The sequence below is a fragment of the Musa acuminata genome, chromosome BXJ3-8, assembly GCF_036884655.1.
Source record: "Musa acuminata AAA Group cultivar baxijiao chromosome BXJ3-8, Cavendish_Baxijiao_AAA, whole genome shotgun sequence".
In the NCBI taxonomy this organism is placed as follows: Eukaryota; Viridiplantae; Streptophyta; class Magnoliopsida; order Zingiberales; family Musaceae; genus Musa; species Musa acuminata.
In genome coordinates this window covers 33,152,202-33,170,908 of record NC_088356.1, presented here as the reverse complement: position 1 = coordinate 33,170,908, position 18,707 = coordinate 33,152,202, and the positions used below count along the sequence as shown (strand labels likewise).

The 18,707-nt window shown below is 41.5% G+C and overlaps 3 protein-coding genes across 12 annotated transcripts in view; 1 reads left to right on the top strand and 2 right to left on the bottom strand.

Annotated features, from left to right (window-relative positions):
• Nucleotides 1-1,510, top strand: part of LOC135644763 (ATP-dependent DNA helicase At3g02060, chloroplastic-like) — a 51,533-nt gene extending 50,023 nt beyond the window's left edge. Inside the window, exons 14-15 of the mRNA XM_065162651.1 lie at nucleotides 612-1,005; nucleotides 1,085-1,510. Coding sequence (XP_065018723.1) covers nucleotides 612-713 — 102 coding nt within the window. The 3' untranslated portion in view covers nucleotides 714-1,005; nucleotides 1,085-1,510. The remainder of the gene's footprint in view (nucleotides 1-611; nucleotides 1,006-1,084) is intronic.
• A 7,480-nt stretch (nucleotides 1,511-8,990) lies between these two features.
• LOC135645618 (AP2-like ethylene-responsive transcription factor TOE3) lies at nucleotides 8,991-12,176 on the bottom strand. 6 transcript variants are annotated; one of them, XM_065164186.1, is made up of 10 exons: nucleotides 11,716-12,176; nucleotides 11,131-11,345; nucleotides 10,495-11,044; nucleotides 10,378-10,403; nucleotides 10,182-10,300; nucleotides 9,958-10,103; nucleotides 9,818-9,865; nucleotides 9,661-9,752; nucleotides 9,486-9,592; nucleotides 8,991-9,410 (listed from the first exon to the last, which is right to left on the bottom strand). In XM_065164186.1, exons 2-10 carry the CDS (start codon nucleotides 11,159-11,161, stop codon nucleotides 9,192-9,194), a joined length of 1,338 nt encoding a protein of 445 aa, XP_065020258.1. In that variant the 5' UTR covers nucleotides 11,162-11,345; nucleotides 11,716-12,176; the 3' UTR covers nucleotides 8,991-9,191. The 6 variants fall into 6 exon arrangements, 5 of the variants coding, with proteins under 5 accessions (XP_065020258.1, XP_065020257.1, XP_065020260.1 ...); XM_065164185.1 differs by having other exon boundaries at nucleotides 11,131-12,176; XM_065164188.1 differs by having other exon boundaries at nucleotides 10,495-11,041; nucleotides 11,131-12,176.
• A 375-nt stretch (nucleotides 12,177-12,551) lies between these two features.
• Nucleotides 12,552-18,037, bottom strand: LOC135645617 (uncharacterized). Of its 5 annotated transcripts, none has more exons than XR_010498837.1 (3): nucleotides 16,646-18,037; nucleotides 14,498-14,658; nucleotides 12,552-12,821 (listed from the first exon to the last, which is right to left on the bottom strand). XR_010498837.1 is itself a non-coding variant. In XM_065164184.1 (2 exons), the coding sequence occupies exon 1, from the start codon at nucleotides 18,030-18,032 to the stop codon at nucleotides 16,656-16,658; it is 1,377 nt and encodes a 458-aa protein (XP_065020256.1). In that variant the 5' UTR covers nucleotides 18,033-18,037; the 3' UTR covers nucleotides 12,552-12,821; nucleotides 16,646-16,655. The 5 variants fall into 5 exon arrangements, 2 of the variants coding, with proteins under 2 accessions (XP_065020256.1, XP_065020255.1); XR_010498836.1 differs by having other exon boundaries at nucleotides 14,498-14,647; XR_010498835.1 differs by having other exon boundaries at nucleotides 14,498-14,642.
• Between the last annotated feature and the right edge of the window lie 670 nt (nucleotides 18,038-18,707).

Sequence of the window (18,707 nt, the reverse complement as noted above, 5' to 3'; positions counted from 1 at the left end):
TGTGGATTGGTTGTATTCTTGGTCACCCATGGTTGCTTGTAGTTTAGATCTTACAAACATATTAATCCCTAAGTCTATATATGTGCCACTCTTTCTTGATTTTCACAAAATATTTATTTCAAGGTCAAATAAAACAGGAGTTTTAGTATCAACTTTTGCACTTCCCTAGGAGTTATTGCAGGTCCATTTCGCCAATCTACCTCCTGGCAGATACATTGTCAGAAAAGAGGAAAAGTGCTGCAGATTACTTCTTTTTCCTCAAACTTTGTACTTCGTGATGATTTTTTTAGTTTGTCTGAAAACTTATCTAATAAAACTGTACTACAATCACTAAAATCATTCAAATATTCTTGTAGCATCTTTAATTAATTTACTGAAATTTTCTGTTGTATCATTTTACACGACCCCAATGTTGGATATATCAATACATAGGATTTGGTTTCTAGTTTCTAGTTTTTTATTAAAGTGAGCAGCTATACCCACATATCCTAGACTTTTGGGAAAACTTAAAAAGTCACATGATAGGGACCTTTATTCTACAGTTAATTGCTCTAAATGTATGGCTTGACAATAATCATCTGGTGAATTAAAATTTTGTTCCTGATATGCAGGCTGAGCTTCTTTTGGAGCTACCAAAGGAGCAACTTCTTAACTGGATTTTCCAGTGCCTGGCAGAGTTTTATGCAGTGTTGCCTGCTCTTGTGAAATACTAGTATCTCATATCATAAATAGAGACAAATCTTAGACCTTGCACTGTGATTGCATTGTCGTGGAAATTTATATATAACAAAAAGGATGCCCAACTTTTCCATGAAGATAACATGGTAGCCTGCTGCATTTTACATTTCTGGAGTTCATCACATTGCAAACAAGTTTCTACCGAGAGTTGATGCCAGTTGTACAGTTCATTATACCCCAGAAGCTCATAGCTACATTGTCAGGAATCCTGATACAAGTTCTCTGTGGTCAGAGAATCAAAACAGCTGCCCTGATACATGGACACTGGTAGATGATGCTTTGTTGCTTTAAATTTCTGTAATATCTGGTTTCATCTTTTACTGAGTTCTGATTGTTATTTTTGCAGGAACTTACTGAGTTTGATTAAACTCTAATGCTGCTCCCTGTAATCCAGAGTTTACCACTGAAAGCTGTTTTTGGATGCTAATTCTTTATGGCGATGAGTACCATATGGATATACACTGGAAACTAGTGATGCTACGTCTTTTTTCTCAATTCTCTGGTACCTCTGCTGAACAAGATCCTCAAGTATTCTCTCATTGTAAGTGCTGTTATATTAACTTTTATTATGCCTAGTGGGTATCAATCAACATCTTCGAAACAGCTATTGTATATTCATTCTTATTAACACGAGGTACTGCAAGTACACTGATATTCTTGTTATAGAAAGATTTTTTGGATTTTACTTATACCTAATAGTACTATGTTTAGATCCATGCTACTATGCAATCAGAATTCAACGGAAATTCATATTAAAAGATTCTCATTCTTATTGCTAAATGTCAGTTGAGGATTAAATCTATGCAGTTTGTGTTTTGGAACTTTTATTTGAATTTTTTTGAGCAACCCTCATAGGATGCATAAAAGACAATTACCCTTTCAATGATTTTTCACATGAAAGGTCATCCTTCATGCACTGACATTTTCTTTTATTGCTGCAAAACTAGGATCCCCGCACTTAGTACATGTCTAATTTGCAGTTCTTTCCTTGCAGAGTGGTGTTTGTATTATTATTATATTGTTATTATTTTACAATTTGAACAGCACCATGCAGTAGATTTGGAGTTCGAATTACTTTTGACCATCATGATCTGCATTAGGAAGGCCTACAAGTGACAATCTTTCAAATTTAGATTGATTCATTCGAAAGAGCCCTTAGCTATGGGCTTTGAATGTAAAGTTCCTTAATTTGAGGTTTTATTACTTTTAATTTGTGTGTTTTTGGTAAATGTTATTGCTGAAAATCAGGTTGAGAAAAATTCAAATAAAAGTTACATTAAATCCTCAAATAAGGTTACAGGTTAAAACTTAGCTAGCCATTCATCAGAATATTAGTGTAAGTTGTATTTGTTACTTAGGTAAAGCATTTATTTTGAAGTTATATTTATTGCTAACATAAACATTTAGTATAGACTAGTTAAGAATATAAATAAATAACATTAAATTAAAAAAAATAAATCTACATTGTATTAGAAACTAGTGTAAACATTGTACAGAACTAGTTTAATTGTCCTCAAAACAATTTAGATTTCATTATTTTGAACTTAAATAGTTTATAAATAAATGATGTGTGATATTTTTATAAGTTAGTAAAGTTGATGATTGTTTTTGAAGGATCTGATTCTCTTTGAATTATTTATGCTGAAAATAGATCTGTTACTAACATAAGCAGTTAGTAGAGATTAATGTCGATGATCAAAGAATACAAACCAATTACTTCAAAAGATTAAACACTATTTTTGAAGGATTCTGTTTTACTGTTACCTTATATTTGTGAGAATTTTTCAAGAATTTTCTAGATTTATTTCACCAAAAGACCAAATCTACTCGAACAAGATTTGGCAAAAATTATAATGATTTAGAGGATTATTTTGGTTTTGAAAAGAAGATTTCACACATTTAGAATGATCCGACATCTAGAAATAGCGGTCATCTCCAAGCTTTGTAGATGGAAGATCTCATTGAGCTAAGATTTGTGTATCTTACATGAGACAAAGAAAAGAGGAGGAAAGCTACAACTGTATATTCTTAAGAGAAAGCTCCAAACTTGTTTTTTTCTTGAGAGCTAAAGAAAGAAGCTTTTGTTCCTCGCTTCTAAAGTCTTCAGAGATCTTTCCTCCTCCTGTAAGCTAGTCTTATTCTTGTACGTTTACTGTTAGTCTAGCATGCCTTGCTTATAGACCTCTATAATTGTGAGGTTTAGACTGCCCATTAGAAACTTGTAAAGGTATAGAGCTCGGAGAGGAGACTTGTTTTTCTCTAAACTTGTTCTTGAGCTTGGAAGTGGAAGAAGTGTGAGTTTGTGCTCGAGTATACTTGATTTGGATTTTACTAATGGAAGGAGATAACAGTAATCTGGATTACCTTCAGAACGTAAAGGTACCTAAGAGTCAATGGAACCTTAAGAACTTCTTGCTCTTTGATTTTTATTTTTTTTTCAATTTTCTTTTATTTGTCCATTTACTTGTTCATAATCTTTTTTGATACATATTAATTGTTTATATCGTTTTTATATCCTAGTTTATACAGTAAGTCTCGTAGTGTCTAAATCATCCTTTATTTTTTGTCATTGTTTATTGAAATTCTAAACATAAGTATAATAGGCTGTGAAATCTTTGTTATAAAAGGATTTTATGGGTTGATAAAATTAGATCATCTCATAACATCTATCAATAAGGGGTCATGTATTTCCCGAGGCATAATTTGAAAGTGTAGCTTATTTATCTCTCTCTCTCTCTCTCTCTCTCTCTTAGCTTTCTTTTTACCTATCCTCAATTCTTGTCTCACTCTTGGAGGATACCTTTTTCAGTCAAAGAAAGAAATCACTCAATAGTAGACTCAACACCAAGAAGGTTCATCGGAGATCGAAAAGTATTTCCAAGTAAATTTTGTCATACCTACACGGATTCTAGTTTTCCAACCAATTGGTTGCATAGGCTTGAAATTATAATTATAGTTGGATCAATTTATATATCATTATTTGCTGATACTTTTGGAGTATCTATGTTAGGGGATAGATTTTTTTTCTTTCTTTTGTATAATACTAATGCAAAATTTGCTGTGTCTGGGCAAGAGCAGCGAAGGAGGTTTTGCTTAGACCGATACAAAACGGAGAGTACATACTGGTTCAGTTGTGAATCGATATGTGAACTATCCCTGTTTCTGATGGTCCAATCTAATCTAGTAAAATAGTAAAAGAACAAAAACATAGTCTTTCTTGTTGATTAGGGTTTGTGAATGTGAATCCTTTTGCATGGGGAACATGATTTTTGCCTCAAGCATGATTTTGCTTCCTCTTCTTTATTTGTCTCCCTCCTTCGTTGCCTTGTCTTCTTCCTTGTATGTTTCATCCATTGCCTCTTGTTCCTTCATCTTTGTTCGTCATCCTTCTTTTTCTATTTCTCTATTGTCATATGTTCTTTACTCATTCTTCTCTCTTCAAAACATCGATATATATGGAGTCGATCCAGAGAATAATACGAGTCTGACACCTTAAACAAGGTTCGTTGGGTAAGAGTAATAATTAAGAGACAAATCTAGTTAACTCAAGAGATCTTATTAACCAAGTTAGCTTAGGCAAGAGAAATCATTTTATAAGGTTAAAATATAGTATGATCAGAATTTCCTTCCCATAGTTAAAATAAGACACATTAATATGAATGTATGATCAGAATTTACTATTAAGACAAGATTTTCTTATCAACAATCAAGACATTCACTAATCATATGAATTAACAAAAATTGCACGGAAAAATACAAGTAATAGTTAATAATCAATCTTAGGTGAGCAAGGGGTATAGTATCGTAGATCTTTTACAAGCACATATTCCTTCGAATGTTGATTAGGATGCAGGCATAAGCATGTTCATGATACAATGAATGATTCATTTCATTTTCGACTAGCTCTTGCTCTATCCTCTTCGGGGATTATTACTTTCTTAATAGCTCAACATTCTAGCACAAGACTGTAGTGTTGAAGTTCGGTTAGATACTCGAATTCTGTTATATACTCGAGAATGTTAGACCATAAAGAAGTTAAAAACTTAACATTTATGTCAACTAAATTAATTTGTACTTTAAAATTTTAGTGAAATTTAAAATAATTATTTAAACAAAAAAGTTAATACTTCTGTTTAATTTTATGGGGTTTTTTTTTTTTTTATGGTGGAGGAGAAGGGAAAAGTGTTGAACTCTTCCATCACAGAAATAGAAAGGATTACGAGCCTCCTTCCACTCTACCCTACCCTGCCGTGCCCTGCCATGCCCTACCCCACCCCACCAGCCCGTGGGACCGCGCGGCGACAGGCTTCTCCCGCTGTCCTCTCTCCCCACCCAAAAGAACTCTGCTGTCGGTATCATTATTATTGTTTTCCGTGAGGCAGTTCAGACTGCAATCGCCAGAAAGGCTACGACACCACCAGCGTCCCCCACCCCCTCCCCTCCCCCTCCCCACGCTTTCCATTCCCGGCCGGTTTGGCGCGGTCAAGGACCGATGCCTTGCGCCGAAGCAAGCCCGTTTCGGCCCGGAAAAGGGGGTTGAAAACGAGAGCACACTGCGTCCGCACCGCACTCCACCCTTCTCACTTTAGGGGTTCCAACGAAGCAACTCCCCCCGGATAGGGAAAGCCTCGGGAGAGGACTCCGGAGCGGTCATTGGCGTGCAGACCTCACTCACGGTCAGTGAATTGGGGGATCTCTTTTCCCGAGAATTTTAATCAAGGGAGTTTCTTGAAAGTTGGAGATGCTCTTACTCCGGTGTGTGTCTATTTACCCATTGGGACCACCGTGGGGATGAGTAAATGCCCCCATGGCTTAACTGTTCGGAGTGGATGGATGGAGAGTTGTCCTTCAACGTATCATCTTCTTGCTCCCCACCTAAAAAGAATAGATGCACCACATTTTTTTCTTCTATACAGAAATCCCAACAGTGCTTTTCCTCGTTCAATGTGAAATCTAACCCGGATATCGGGATTTTATATTTATTGAATCCTTTCCTTGTTAAGTTTTTAGGGTTACCATTCACTCAATTATGTGTATAAATAGAGTTTAAGTTTTGAGGTTACTGATCACCCAATAAATAGTTTTCTATCTGTTAAAATTTTTTATTATCATTGTTGTTCTGTCTGAAGCATAGATTAGAGACATCTACTCTTCCGAGTCTCTCCTTATGGCTCTTCTTTCCGATTGACGCTCAAGATTATACCTCCTCCGCTCGCAGAGAGTAACCAACTTCTCGCTCATCATGTTCGCTACCACAGTCCTCCAACGCGACTCCACCAACATGAGAGCGAGTTTGCACTTACAGCCCACTTGCGACTGCTTGGAGCAATGGTCCGGCTTGCCCCGCCTTGCTCGATTCACCACGGTGCTTGACCATGGCGAGATTGCGAAGTTTCTTCGCTGCTTGCTCGAATTACTTGTCTACTCTGATACCATAATGTCACAGACTTAGTTGGAATTGCCTAAGTCGTGAGGCACCCTTGCGGCAAAGTCACGAACTTAGCTGCGGTTGCCTAAGTCGTGAAGCCCCCTTGCACCAACTCCTCGGACTTAGTTGGGATTGCCTAAGTCATGAGGCACCCTTGCGACATATGCGTCCGTAAAGGTTTAACCTAGTTGCAACCTCGTACAAGTCCCGAATGAGCTGTAAAACAAAAAGTTGATTAGATTGAAAACGAGCGACGGACAAGTCCTGATGTCTCGTAAAGAGGAAAGCTTTACAAGCAATTCAGCAAGCACCTTGAGTGCAAGAGAAAAAAGAGAGAAAGGAGAAAACAAAGACTTTAGAAGATAGACGAACAGTTGCAAGTCCACAAACAATTGGTCATTGGGTGCTGAGCGCGAAGGCAAGTTCCCGTTAAGTTAACGTGCGAACTTGTGAAGATTTTTCAACGCCCGACAATATACCGAAGCCCTATCCAGCCCTGTGCAACCTAGGGGGTTCCAAGGTGCTGAGATGGCTGACGTTTTGGTGTGCTGTTGTAGCTTGCAAAAAATAAGCCGTAGCACGCAAAAATGAAGCCATTTTGGGGCATTTCGGCCTAGCGCGACGAGCGGTCGCACTATAGCATTGTAACCTGTTCGAACATACCTTTTTACAAGCAAAAACATAAAACCAAGGTAAAACAGGCTGCCATGTCTCTGTACAAGCATGCAAAAGCGACGAACGGTTCGTTGAACGAAGTTGTTGCGAGTGCGCGACGACCGTTCGTGACAATACGCCATCGACTGCAACATCTTCCTTTGGCTTATGCCTTTGATTGCAAGCCTCCTCTGCCCTCCGTTGTTGTGTGCAGCGTCTTCCTTCGGCTTACGTCGTTTACCATGAGCCTTCTTCGCCCTATACCGTCATGTGTAGTGCCTTCCTTTGGCTTACGTTGTCGATCACAAGCCTTCTCCATCCTACGCTGTTGCGTAAAGCTTCGTTTCTCCACCTTGTGTAGCTTATAACATCAATCAACTTTGTTCCTCCATCAGTTACCACCTTCCTCCGCCCTAAGCACCACCGCAATCACGTGAACCCGACTTGAGTCGAAGAATATAACCGTCCTCCAACATGCACTATCGCCTTCCTAGATGCCATACTCGATAGTCTTTTGCAAACTGGTTACTTCTCCATCTCCCATCTTTTGCAATCACGTGAATCCTGCTCGCTTGTGCATTTTGTTTAACGATCTCTAATTTCCTGGACTTTGTTAAAATGTTAGGAACTTATGAACACTACTAGATGGGTACACTATTAAGAGTTAGGACATGTAGTACACTTTTTAGGTAGATAAACATAGGGTTTGCTGTACCGGTACGTATTGCTTAGTATGGACGATACATATCAGTCTGATAGAACACCAATACTCAAACTATCCTCTATCGGGCGGTTTCGATCACTTGACCTCTACTCTTAAATTAGAGACATCTACTCTTAAATTTTTTATTAATATCATTGCATCTAAAAGCTTCGACCTATATGGTCTATAATTTTATATGCTTAAATTTAAAAATTAATCGAGAATTTTTTTTTTTTTTTTTTTTTTTGTTGGGAAGCATAGTATGATGGGTTTAGAACATAAAAACCTTCTCCGATATCATCTTAATATGTTTTTATCATTATTATTTTAATCCATATTAATAATAGTATCATATTCATTTGTTGCTTATATTTACGGGGTGGAAAAAAAAAAAAACCAAGAGAAGAAAACTTGTATAAGATTATGGACCTTTGTTTTCTCACATAAACTAAAGAACAACTCGATCATATCAACTTGGATCGGATCAAATTTAAAATTGCCCATCCTCCCTACTATCATCAACAAGTGCAAGATCGTATCAATCAGACAGCGTCACGTGTGCCAATAATTATATGTGCAAAGGGGATATGGTGATACCCACCACCCCACAACATTTATTATCGTATGACAAGACTTGTGAGGTTTCACAAACCCACCCGCAAAGTGTTTTCTAAATCTCCTTTAGCATACATCATCATTCTCCTTAATAAAGCTAATGTGACAGTTGTTAACCAAAAACATTGTAGTAAAAGACTACTTGGTTAGGCATGTGGACCTATCAATTAGGTCACTCTAGATCAGGACATCTTGACTTCAATTATGAGAATCTACTGACCAACTTGATACTAACTTTGGGGAATTATCTTAGTCGAAGTTTTACCAGCATTAATTTTATTGGTTTGTACGCAGGTTTGATTGTCTACTTGGTTGTTGTTCCAAAAGCCAACACTCCATTAATTGCCCATTCCACATTAGGAAACAAGGAATCCAATCTTACTTTTAGCCAAAAAAAATAAAAATTGTAATAGCATATGTGCAAAGAATATATTATATTTTCAGAAGAAAATTAATGCTCGGTCATATATTATATTTTACCGAACATTCTAAAATTCTTAACTATAGTTTTTTTTTCCAACAAGATCAGAATACAAAATTAGAAATGCTTCAGAGAAGATGAAAAATACTTTAAATGCACAACTACTTGGATTTTGATTTTTCTTCTTCTTCTTCTTCTTGTTTTGTAAATGATAAATATCAATAATTTAGAATTTACCCAAACCTTACCATCAATAATTTAGATTTAATCCCAAACCTTACTAGTTAGCATCTCCATACAATAAATAATAAGAAAGTTTGAATTACCTAATTAGTTAATAATAATAAAGTTTATAATATAGAAAAGTTCTAAAAATATCAACAAACGCAAGTTTCTGATAATAAATATACTTTTTCGAAAAGAAAAAATGATGAAGGAAAATATTTAGGATGATTTATTTTTAATGTCGAAACTATTAATTTCTAGTCATGGAACGTTCATCCATCCATTTCTTACTCAACTTAAATTTACTAGCACTAGCAAGAAAACTTTCACTCCCTGCAGTCGAGAAGAACAAAGATGCATCGACCTTACTCTTTTTGAGTTTGGACCAATGGGCTCGAGTAGATCTCTTACAGCCAAGTCAGATGTGGCCTTGCTGTTTGTTGAGGGAATCCTGATGATGCTGCAGCCGAACTGGCCATCACTCGAGGTGTGGCCATGTCTGCGAAGCGTCGTAGCCTATCGCTGCTACCGTTACCCCAGTTCCACTGTCTCTGTCGTCGTTGCTGCTGCTGCTGCTGCTGCTGGTGGTGGCCACCGCCGTCACCGCTGCTGTTCGCAAGCTGCAGCTTTCGATCATGGCAGGCAAAGTAAGTGAGCATGGAAGATTGTGGTTGCTACGGGGACAGAGGTCATCATCATACCTTTGCCTTGCTGTCCATCCCAACACCCTTATCGACCCCACGAGGATCGTCGATATCAGAGTTAGACCTTCCCAAGCTCAGGTCGAGGTTGTGTTCCTTCTTGCCATCTGCAACATTAGATGAGAAGAAAGACTAGACCAAGCATCAAACTGCGAAATAGCAACCGATAACCCACCGCTGGGATCGAGCTCCTCCACGTAGATGCTCGGGTCGAAATTGGTCACCGCATCTTTCCCATAGCATTTAATGGCAGCGTTGTCATAAGCCCTGCAAACCCGAAGCACACGTAAAGCCTCCGTTTTAACTCGTAGCAACCGTGGAACAGAGTTTACCTTGCAGCTTCCACTTCCGTGTCGAAGAGGCCCAAATAGACGTATCTGCTTGAAGAGCAAACGATTACGAGCTTCGAGGGGGGAAAGGAAACAGAGAAGAGGAGCGAGAGAGAGAGAGAGAGATAGATGGATTTGCATACTTCTTCCCCAGGAATTGGCCCATTCTGGCTTCCCATCGGCCGCACTTGTGCAGTGTGACTCCCCTGTACTTGGAGCTCCCTCTCGGGAAACCGGTGCTCTGGCGTCGAAGCACGTGGACGAACTCCTCCTTCGTGAGATTGTTCATCTGCCCACCCACAACCATCGTCTTTCTCAGGAACTGCTCTTCTATGTTTGCACGAGTTATGGCAGCAGCAGCACTCACCTGTTTGATGTCCTCCTCGTAGTCTTCCATATTGAAGTTGATGTCGGCGTCGACGCCGCGAAATTTGATGGCGGCACGGTCGTATGCCCTCGCCGCAGCATGAGCTGTATCGAATCCACCTGTAGGAATTGACGGCGATAAGCCATTGAAGCGGTGTGACGCACGGAGGTTACCACGAAATCCATCAGATGCTTACCCAAATAGACTTGCTTTCCGCAATCCCTGCACGTAAATGATGAAACAGTACATGAATTCGTTGATGTCTGCGAAGCGAAAAAGGAAGATGAGAAAGGAAGAAGGGAATTGGGCTAACCATATGTGTGACTCCCAGCGGCCGGTCCTCCGGTAGAATGTGACGCCGCGGTACTGCGAGCTCCTCGACCGCGGCCCTCGCCGGCTCTTCTTGGCGGGCTGAGACGCCTCCACCGCCGTCTCTGTCGCGGTGGCGCTCCGCTGCGGTGACTGCCCGAACTGGACGCCGACCCAGTGCGCAGGTGGCAACGAGCTCTCCGCGGCGCCGCCGCCGACGTCGCCTGCTTCCATGACTTCGTCTAACGGGAAGAACTGCCGCGTGATGACGGCGGGTTCGCTGTCGGCGGAGCAGCTGCCTTCCACGTGTTGGAGGCCGCGGCCGGTGACTGTGAATCCGAATATCTTGCAGTCTCCGTCGGCGGAGGAGCTGGAGTTGTCGTAGCAGCAGCGGTCGTTGTCGGTGGACACCGTCTCCGGCGCTTTTCCTTTGTTGTCCTCCTCAGCATCAGTAGCTGCGTCCTTCATCTGATCCGGCGAGTCGTTTAGATTCCACATCGTCGGCTTTGCCCTCCTCCCCTCCCTCCTCTGCACTTTCTCGACCTCAACTCCTACTAAATACAGCAGACAGAACACTTGAAGACCGATTTTTTATTTTATTTTATTTTAATCTTTCTCGCCTCAAGATCTCATCTTTCACCTCGCAAAAGAGAGGAGGAGGGTTCGATCATCCTTCTCCGGTGTCTGGCTCCTCCTCGAGAAGCAGCAGACAGAACCCTTCAAGATGGAATTCTTTTCTCTTACTTGCGTTCAAGATATCTTCTTTCAAGGATGCGGGTTCAATCTTCCTCCTCCGGTTTCTTGCTCTTCCTCGAGAAGTAGAAAACTAGAAATAGCCTTCAACCGGTACCCAAACTGCAGCAGACAGAACACGTCAAGATCGAATTTTTTTCTTTTTTATCTACTTCTCTTCTCGTCTTCAAGATCTCATCTTCCACCTCGCAAAAGAGAGGATGCGAGTACAATCTTCCTTCGCCGGTCGCTTGTCGTGTTATCGCAACAGGAACTTTGTAGTTGTGGAATCCAAAACCTAGGACAGGAGACAGAGGCAAAAAGAAGAGCAGACGGGGAGGGGGGAAGCTGATGACCAGAGGGAACCCAGTTTTGCCAAAGTTAGTGCCTCCCCCCCCAACCAGTGAAACGCTCCCAAAACACACCTATGACGCATCCAAGAGGAGCACCACCACATACATTTAAGCACAATAGAGTGGAAGCGCAGTTATACCTCGGCGATCTGTTCCCGTCAAACATACAAGCAACGTTCTCCATCCATCCATGAAGTCATTTGCTTGTTGGGCTCCGCCTCTCCCCTTGTGCTGATGGGGAAGAAGGAAAGAAGACGCAACAACCATTACGCAGCCTAATCCCACGTTAACCAAATCGAAAAGCCAGCCCTGATTTGGAATTGCCTCTCGTGGTTTCTTACTCTTTCTCTCACTGCCATGAAAGGAAGCAGTTTCCCCTTCGCACGCCTTGGCAGGCAAGTGTGGCCATCACGCTTTGCCTCTTCGACATGGCATGTTGATCTCATGGCACTACTTGCGAATTGGTAGGATTCAATCGAGAATGCATTCTACTAAGGGCAACACCGAAGTCCGATTTGACTCGAGGTTACGTCTGCAGATTAATCTCAGCTTGATTCGAACAGACCGAAAGGCTGTGATCCCAATCGAGTTTGGGGTGGTGGTCTTCTGAGGTTTCCATAGGAATCTTTGGAGTGTTGGTGATGAATATGGTCGTGCACCAACGAGTGATTTGGGTCTAATCGACACCTCTCTCTCTCTCTCTCTCTCTCTCTCTCTCTCTCGGTTCAATTGAGCCAAGTTTGGTTGAGTTAGAATGGAATAGGAGAGTTGGATGAGACAGTAAGTAAAGACAAGTGGACGACTCCAAATGGCCTCACCGCATTAAAAAAAGTCATGTGGGCCCCGCGCCCCGTTTGCTTGCAAAGTGATTGGGGTATTCAAAGCAAGACCGCCATCTCTCGAAGTCTCGTCTCATTAGTCTTAACACCTAAAAGGTAGTCATTGCTCATTTACCAAATGTTAATTGTCCAAAATATCATCCGATAAAAGCATAATGAGATAGATTTAGGACACGAAATCTCATTCAAAGAATTTTTGAAGATGATAGCCCAACTATCTATATAATGATGTTTCAGAAAAAAAAAAAAATTCCATATTTAATCACGGCAACAGATACCATTATCATCTTCCTCTCCTCGGCCCATTAAATAGTGGAAATGTGAATATATGCTCTTCTTCTTCTTTCTCCTCTTTTCTTTGTCAGTCTTCCTTTTCCGCTTGCTTGCTCTTCTCCCATATTCAATGTCTACCAAATGAAAAAGAAAAAGACATTAGTTCGTAAGCAACCACGTCTCAATTAGACAAACCCAAATACCGACGACATGGCCTCCTCTCCTTGTTGATCTAAGAAAAAGAACACCACTATTAGCGAGAGAAAGAAGAGACACAGACATTCCAATCCAGCCCCAAGTAACTATAATTGAGGTATGGAGTCGAATAGGAGGGAATGGGAAAATAATGGTGACAAGACCTATTAACTATAATTGAGGCATGGAGTCGTCGAATAGGAGGGAATGGGAAAATAATGGTGACAAGACCTATTAACAATAACCTCTACCAACTATAGGTCAACTTAATGAGCAAGAGACCGAGGGTATCAAATGCATTAACGTGGGAGGAAACCTAAGTTTTGGGCTTACTTACCTTCAACATCATCAACACACGAGAGCTATGAGTACCTTTTAGCATCGATGCACATGACATGATCAAATTTGGCCCTTCTTCCAATTTGACAAAATTGATTCCATCCATCAAGTTCGAAAGAGGAAAGAAAGGCATTACTGAGGATTCAAACATTGGATATTATAAAAAAAAATTTCCAAGGTACCACCCCTTGTAGAATTCTGTCTTTGTTGGATGAGTTTTGAACAAAAATATATTTGAGAATGTTATTTTATAAAATATCAATCTTATAACCATCGATTTAATAAAAAAAATATATATTCTTTTAAGTATCATACTAATGTGTCATATGCCTAAAGGTTCAAAAGCCATGTGGCATGTTGATAGATCGAATCTCGACTGATCGAAAACAATAATCATATCAAAAGCCCATGTGGCATGTTGTTGATAGATCGAAAATAATCTAGATTTGATTGATCGAAAATAATAATCATATCAATAACATGCTTTCTTAAACTGAAGTGTAGTTTGAACCAACCAAAACTTTGAAGATGTAATTTAGATGGTAACTATCCCTCTCTCCTAATCATGTCTTATGATGATAAGACTGCCAATCTAATAAAACTGAAAAAAAAACGACAAACAAATGAACACTTTCAATTCTTCTTCTCACAAGCAAATATGTTAAGACCAACTAATGTGAGTTGCACCAACCACAACATAGAGCAATCATATGCAAATGGCTACCAGAAAAAAAAAACAAAAAACAAAACTCATCAAATCAAAGCACTTATTTCTGCATTCAACGAAGAAATAATTCGAGCAGCATCGAAAGCAAATGTGTTTCACACGTGGGCAGAAGTCACTTCCAAAACTTAACAAAGCTTTCCATCACATGAAAAAGGAAAAAACCAAGTGTTACTGTTTTGTCTCCTCATGCAGCAGCTCTATGTGCTACTGACCTCAACTTGTATACCATACCCACAACATCTGAACGTATCCGTAGCATAAACATCCAAAGTTCTAATCTAATATACGATGTTCGTTATAAACATAATCTCCATACACTAAATTTAACTAGTCCAACCAGCTAGTTAACATGTCCATGCAACTAAGACCTATGAAACAAAAGATCTCATGATTGGATTGAACGTTCAAGAAAAAAGATTTAAGCATCAAATTTATCACATGAATTGTTACAAATTGCAGTCAACTGTTATATACAACTTACATGTATGTCAAAACCCCAAAATATCTAATTTGATGCACTCCGTCCATAAATGACGAGTGAGCACTTACCTCATTCGATGGAACAAGAGTTTCTTGCTTAGCGTATGCACACTTGAAACAGATTAGAGATTATTAGCTTCGAGGTGGTCTCTCACCAAGCTCAACCAAGTCGGGCAATTTTCAACTTCATATTTCAGAATCATGCACAGGATTCCTGCGCTGAACAAAACCTACAAGTCACTAAACTTGTATCAAGTGAATATAAACAGACTTATCATCAAGGTATGAATATCAACACTCATCTTGGGAACTTATTAGACCGGTAGGTAACCGATCAGTAGGATCATTACACCTTGGTACATCCGGAAAAAGGTTCAGAATTTGTTTAACTTGCCGATAGTAATCACTATGACCAGTGTACTATGTATTAGTCCAATATTGAACCTATATGGTAGGGCCGGTAACAATTGGTATTATGTGGTTTTTGAGACCATGCAAAACAATTACAAAAAGGCTCCTGCTTATACTGAAAAATTAATAAAGTAAGCTGGTAATAGTGGGATATACAATTTTAAGTTGTAACCAAGAATTTAGCATGCAGCCTGTACTCAGCACTGCCTGAAGAGACAGGCATACAATATTCTGTTGTATCAAGGCATGCCAACATGCTGCAAGTTTGGCAGTGCCAAATAATACAAGACTCAAACATGTCACAGACACGTAAAAGTTCACTTCAGTTACAAGACATATAACAGAAAATTTAGAGCATGGAACAGCCTTTATAATAATTACTTTTAGGAAAACAACAAGATGAAGCATTAGCATGGAACCCATAGGCTTCTACTGTATCACATTAGTCATCACCTTCCTACATCTACCAATCTGACTTATGCGAGTCATTACCACCTCAAATAGGTTCTGGTATAACTCTTCGTTTCTAACAAGTGTTGACATTCTTTGAGGTCTTATTGCAGTTCTCTCAAGATACAAACAAGGGGAGCAACCTCTTCTTCTCACTATAGGAGTCCCCGGAGACTTTTATAGCTCTTAATAATTCCTGAAAACCCATCTGCTAATCATGAACCCAAAGTAGCCTTAGCATTAGTATTTGATGTTTTAGACCAATGCTATTTGGAGTCTGAAGCCACTTAAGACATCAATTAGCATCCTCTACAGTTACTCTCCATTTTCCAGCAAAAAAATAATCTTTTTGCTCTCTAGTTTAGATCTTTGGGAGATCTTTCTCTTCAAATTGGAGAAAAAAATTCTGGTTTGAGGAATAAATCCTAACATGTAACTCACAAGTCCTATAGTGTCTACAGACATCTAGTTCTCCAAATCCAGGTACTAATCACTTACAACAAATATACCATACAACAGCATATGCTGCCTCCTTCGACGTGACAAACGCAGTTGCCACCTCCTCCCCCGATGATCTCCTCTGCTGATGTTGTCGGCCCCGACGACTTCTCTCAATCGACAGTGCAGGCCCCCTCTCCCCCTCTCTTATTTCTCTCTCCTAGCCCACAGTGCCCCCCTCTCTCCTGAAGGTGCAGGGCCATCCCCCTGCCCCCCATCTCTCCCTGCTCTCCCCTGTCTCTCTCTTCCCCACTCTCAGCAATCCCTCTCTCTCTCTCTCTCTCTCTCTCTCTCTATATATATATATATATGAAGGCACATCCCCTCCCAGCCAACTAAGTGGCACCGTAGTAGAGACAACATTCTTCGTCATTGCCTTTGATCTTAAATCGAACTCCGCTGCTCCTCTTCATCACCTCTTGCACTGTGTCGGTGTAGCCTCCCTCTTGATTGTTGATCTTGCGATTGTTACTGCTAGTCCTTTGGATTGTTACTGTTGTTTTGTGATCTTAAATCATGACAATCATAGGTAGTATCTTAATCTTAGTGGTTAAATGTATGTAATTCTAAGTTTTTGGGTGATATTTTGACTATATAAAATGTTATTAAACTCATATATCGTCTACTTTTTATTTTAATGATTATTTTTATCATTAATTATATTTTATTATGATTTTTATATTCACAAGTGTCTCACTTCACTCAAGCAAGTGTCTAAGGTCTTTTGACAATATATATGTGCGTGTGTGTGTGCGCATCCTTTTTGCAAGTAGTACATATAAAAATAACAAAAGGGCTCAGGCTACAAAAGAAATATGTCTACATATATCATAATAATTTGACTGAAACTGAAAGTACCTTTTGGCACTCAAATGTATGGATCCTCCTCCTCTGCCTCGCTATCCCATAGCAATTCATTGTTGGGAGTTGGTGATCCAAAGCTTTGAATCCCCTCATATCCAAATTCCTCCCCAAAAGTTCCTTCACCGACAACCTCCTCCTCCGAAAATGCTGAAATCTCAAGATCACCCAATCTGGAATTCCCAATGACAATCTCATCAATTACCACGTCTAAATCCTGCAATTCACCATCCTCATAGAAACCAGCAGATGCAAATAATCCTTCCATGTTGTCATCAGCATCGTAATAACTATTCGCCTCCTCCCCATCCAAGAATTGTGCCCCCCACCCTGACTGCAACAACTCTTTGCCCACCTCCCCATTTTCCACCCGCACCCAAGGAACCCATATGTCAGCCTGCCGCCCCAGTGCCGTCCGACCATCCCCGACCACCACCGTCCTCAGGTCAGCCTCCCTCGCCCTCCTGATCATGTCAGAAAAATCCGAGTCGTCGGACACCAGAAACAGCCAATCAATCCCCCGTGTCATAGAATGCAGCATCTGCCTTTTGACCGCCGAGTCTGCAGCCTGGGGCTTGTCGGCGACCGTCCTGACGAAGACTCCTGCCCGCCGAAGCTCCGAAGCAAGGCCATACCCTGTCTTGGGGGTGAGCAGAGTCCGGGCGGCATCCTCGTACTTGTGGTTCCCAGCGATGAACCTCTCGCGGTACCTCTGCCGCTTCTTGCCCTTGAGGGAGCGCATGCGGTCCAGCTTCTTCTGGCGCTCACGCACATGGAGCTGGCGGAAGTGCTTCTTGAGATCCAGGTTGGTTCGGCACTTCCGGCCACAGACGCCGCAGGTGTAGGATTCGGCAGGGGCGACGAGGCCCTTGCGCTCGAGGACGTTCAGGCGATGGCGCTCACGGCGCTGCTCGAGGACCCACTGGGGGAGGTGGACGAAGGCGTGGCGGTTGGCGTAGGCGGAGACCTCGACGACGCGTCCGAAGAGCTCGGCAGCGCGGCGGAGGGCGACGGCGGCCTCGTAAGGGGGCCCGCGGGGGGGCTTGTTATCGAGGTCCCAGAGGACCACCACCGTCTGCTGGCGGGCGGTCCAGACGCCGTCGCGGCCGCAGAACATGTCCACCTCGGCAGCCGCAGCGCTAAGATCGGGGGGCTGGGCGGCGGAGGCGAGGGGGCGGGCGGCAGCGGTGCGGGGGCGGAAGGCGTTCCTAGGTACGGGGCATCGGAGCGGGAGGAGAGGCGAGACGATGAGAGAGGGTGGGCTGAGTGGGAGGTGGACGGCGGTGGCCGGACCAAGCATCTTCCTCCAATTAAGTCGGTGAACAGGAGGGATGATGTTCTGCACCCCGTCCAAGCTTCGGACGCTTGGCTTGAAGTAGATCATGCGGCAAGGGCAGGGATACGCCAAACCGAACAGGCCATGTCTTAAAAGCCCAATCTGGGCCTGGTTAGATTGGGCCTATGTGGCCTTGGCTTTGATCGGCTCAATTAGGGATCGATTGGCCTAGCTGTGTGGCCCAGTACGACATTCTGTTAAATTGGCGGTCCAACTTGACCGTGCAATGCAGTACGATTTATTATAACCTTTTTTATTAATGATACAATTTTGCGTCCATTTTTGAAGGTTAATAGCGTAAGATTAACTTTATTTTTTGCATCTATTATAACTTGATTTAACGTTTGAGTCTCTTTATCCAATAATGAATAGCCAAAGTAATTGCTAGCAGAATGCAATATAACAGTAGAAGCTCTAACAAATCAAGCACGAATCACATGAGAATATGTGGATAAGCTAAAGATGCGAGATAGATTTCCATGGCAGATGTGCCACGCTCATTAAGAACTCCGTATCTTTCACCGGTGAGCTCAGTGCCGCGTGCGCGCCTCACCGACAGCCAAAGGTGGGAGAGCAGGGATTGGAGAGAGGAGATCCGGTTGCCGGTGCCCATCTCCGCGTTGGCTCTGGCCTTAGCTTGGCCACGGATTCAGCGGAGAAATGGAACGCGCACTCCTCCACCGGAGTGTACACGGGCCTTCTAATGAATTCTCGCTCGCTGCT

What these genes read in the sequence shown, in the direction of transcription:
- LOC135645617 (XM_065164184.1), bottom strand. Translation starts at nt 18,032, where the DNA reads ATGATCTACTTCAAGCCAAGCGTCCGAAGCTTGGACGGGGTGCAGAAC.
- LOC135645618 (XM_065164185.1), bottom strand. Translation starts at nt 11,161, where the DNA reads ATGATCGAACCCTCCTCCTCTCTTTTGCGAG. An exon ending in ACGGAAGTGGAAGCTGCAAG is followed by an intron (nt 9,753 to 9,817) that starts GTAAACTCTGTT and finishes TCGGGTTTGCAG; the next exon opens with GGCTTATGACAACGCTGCCA. An exon ending in GGAGGAGCTCGATCCCAGCG is followed by an intron (nt 9,593 to 9,660) that starts GTGGGTTATCGG and finishes CTAATGTTGCAG; the next exon opens with ATGGCAAGAAGGAACACAAC.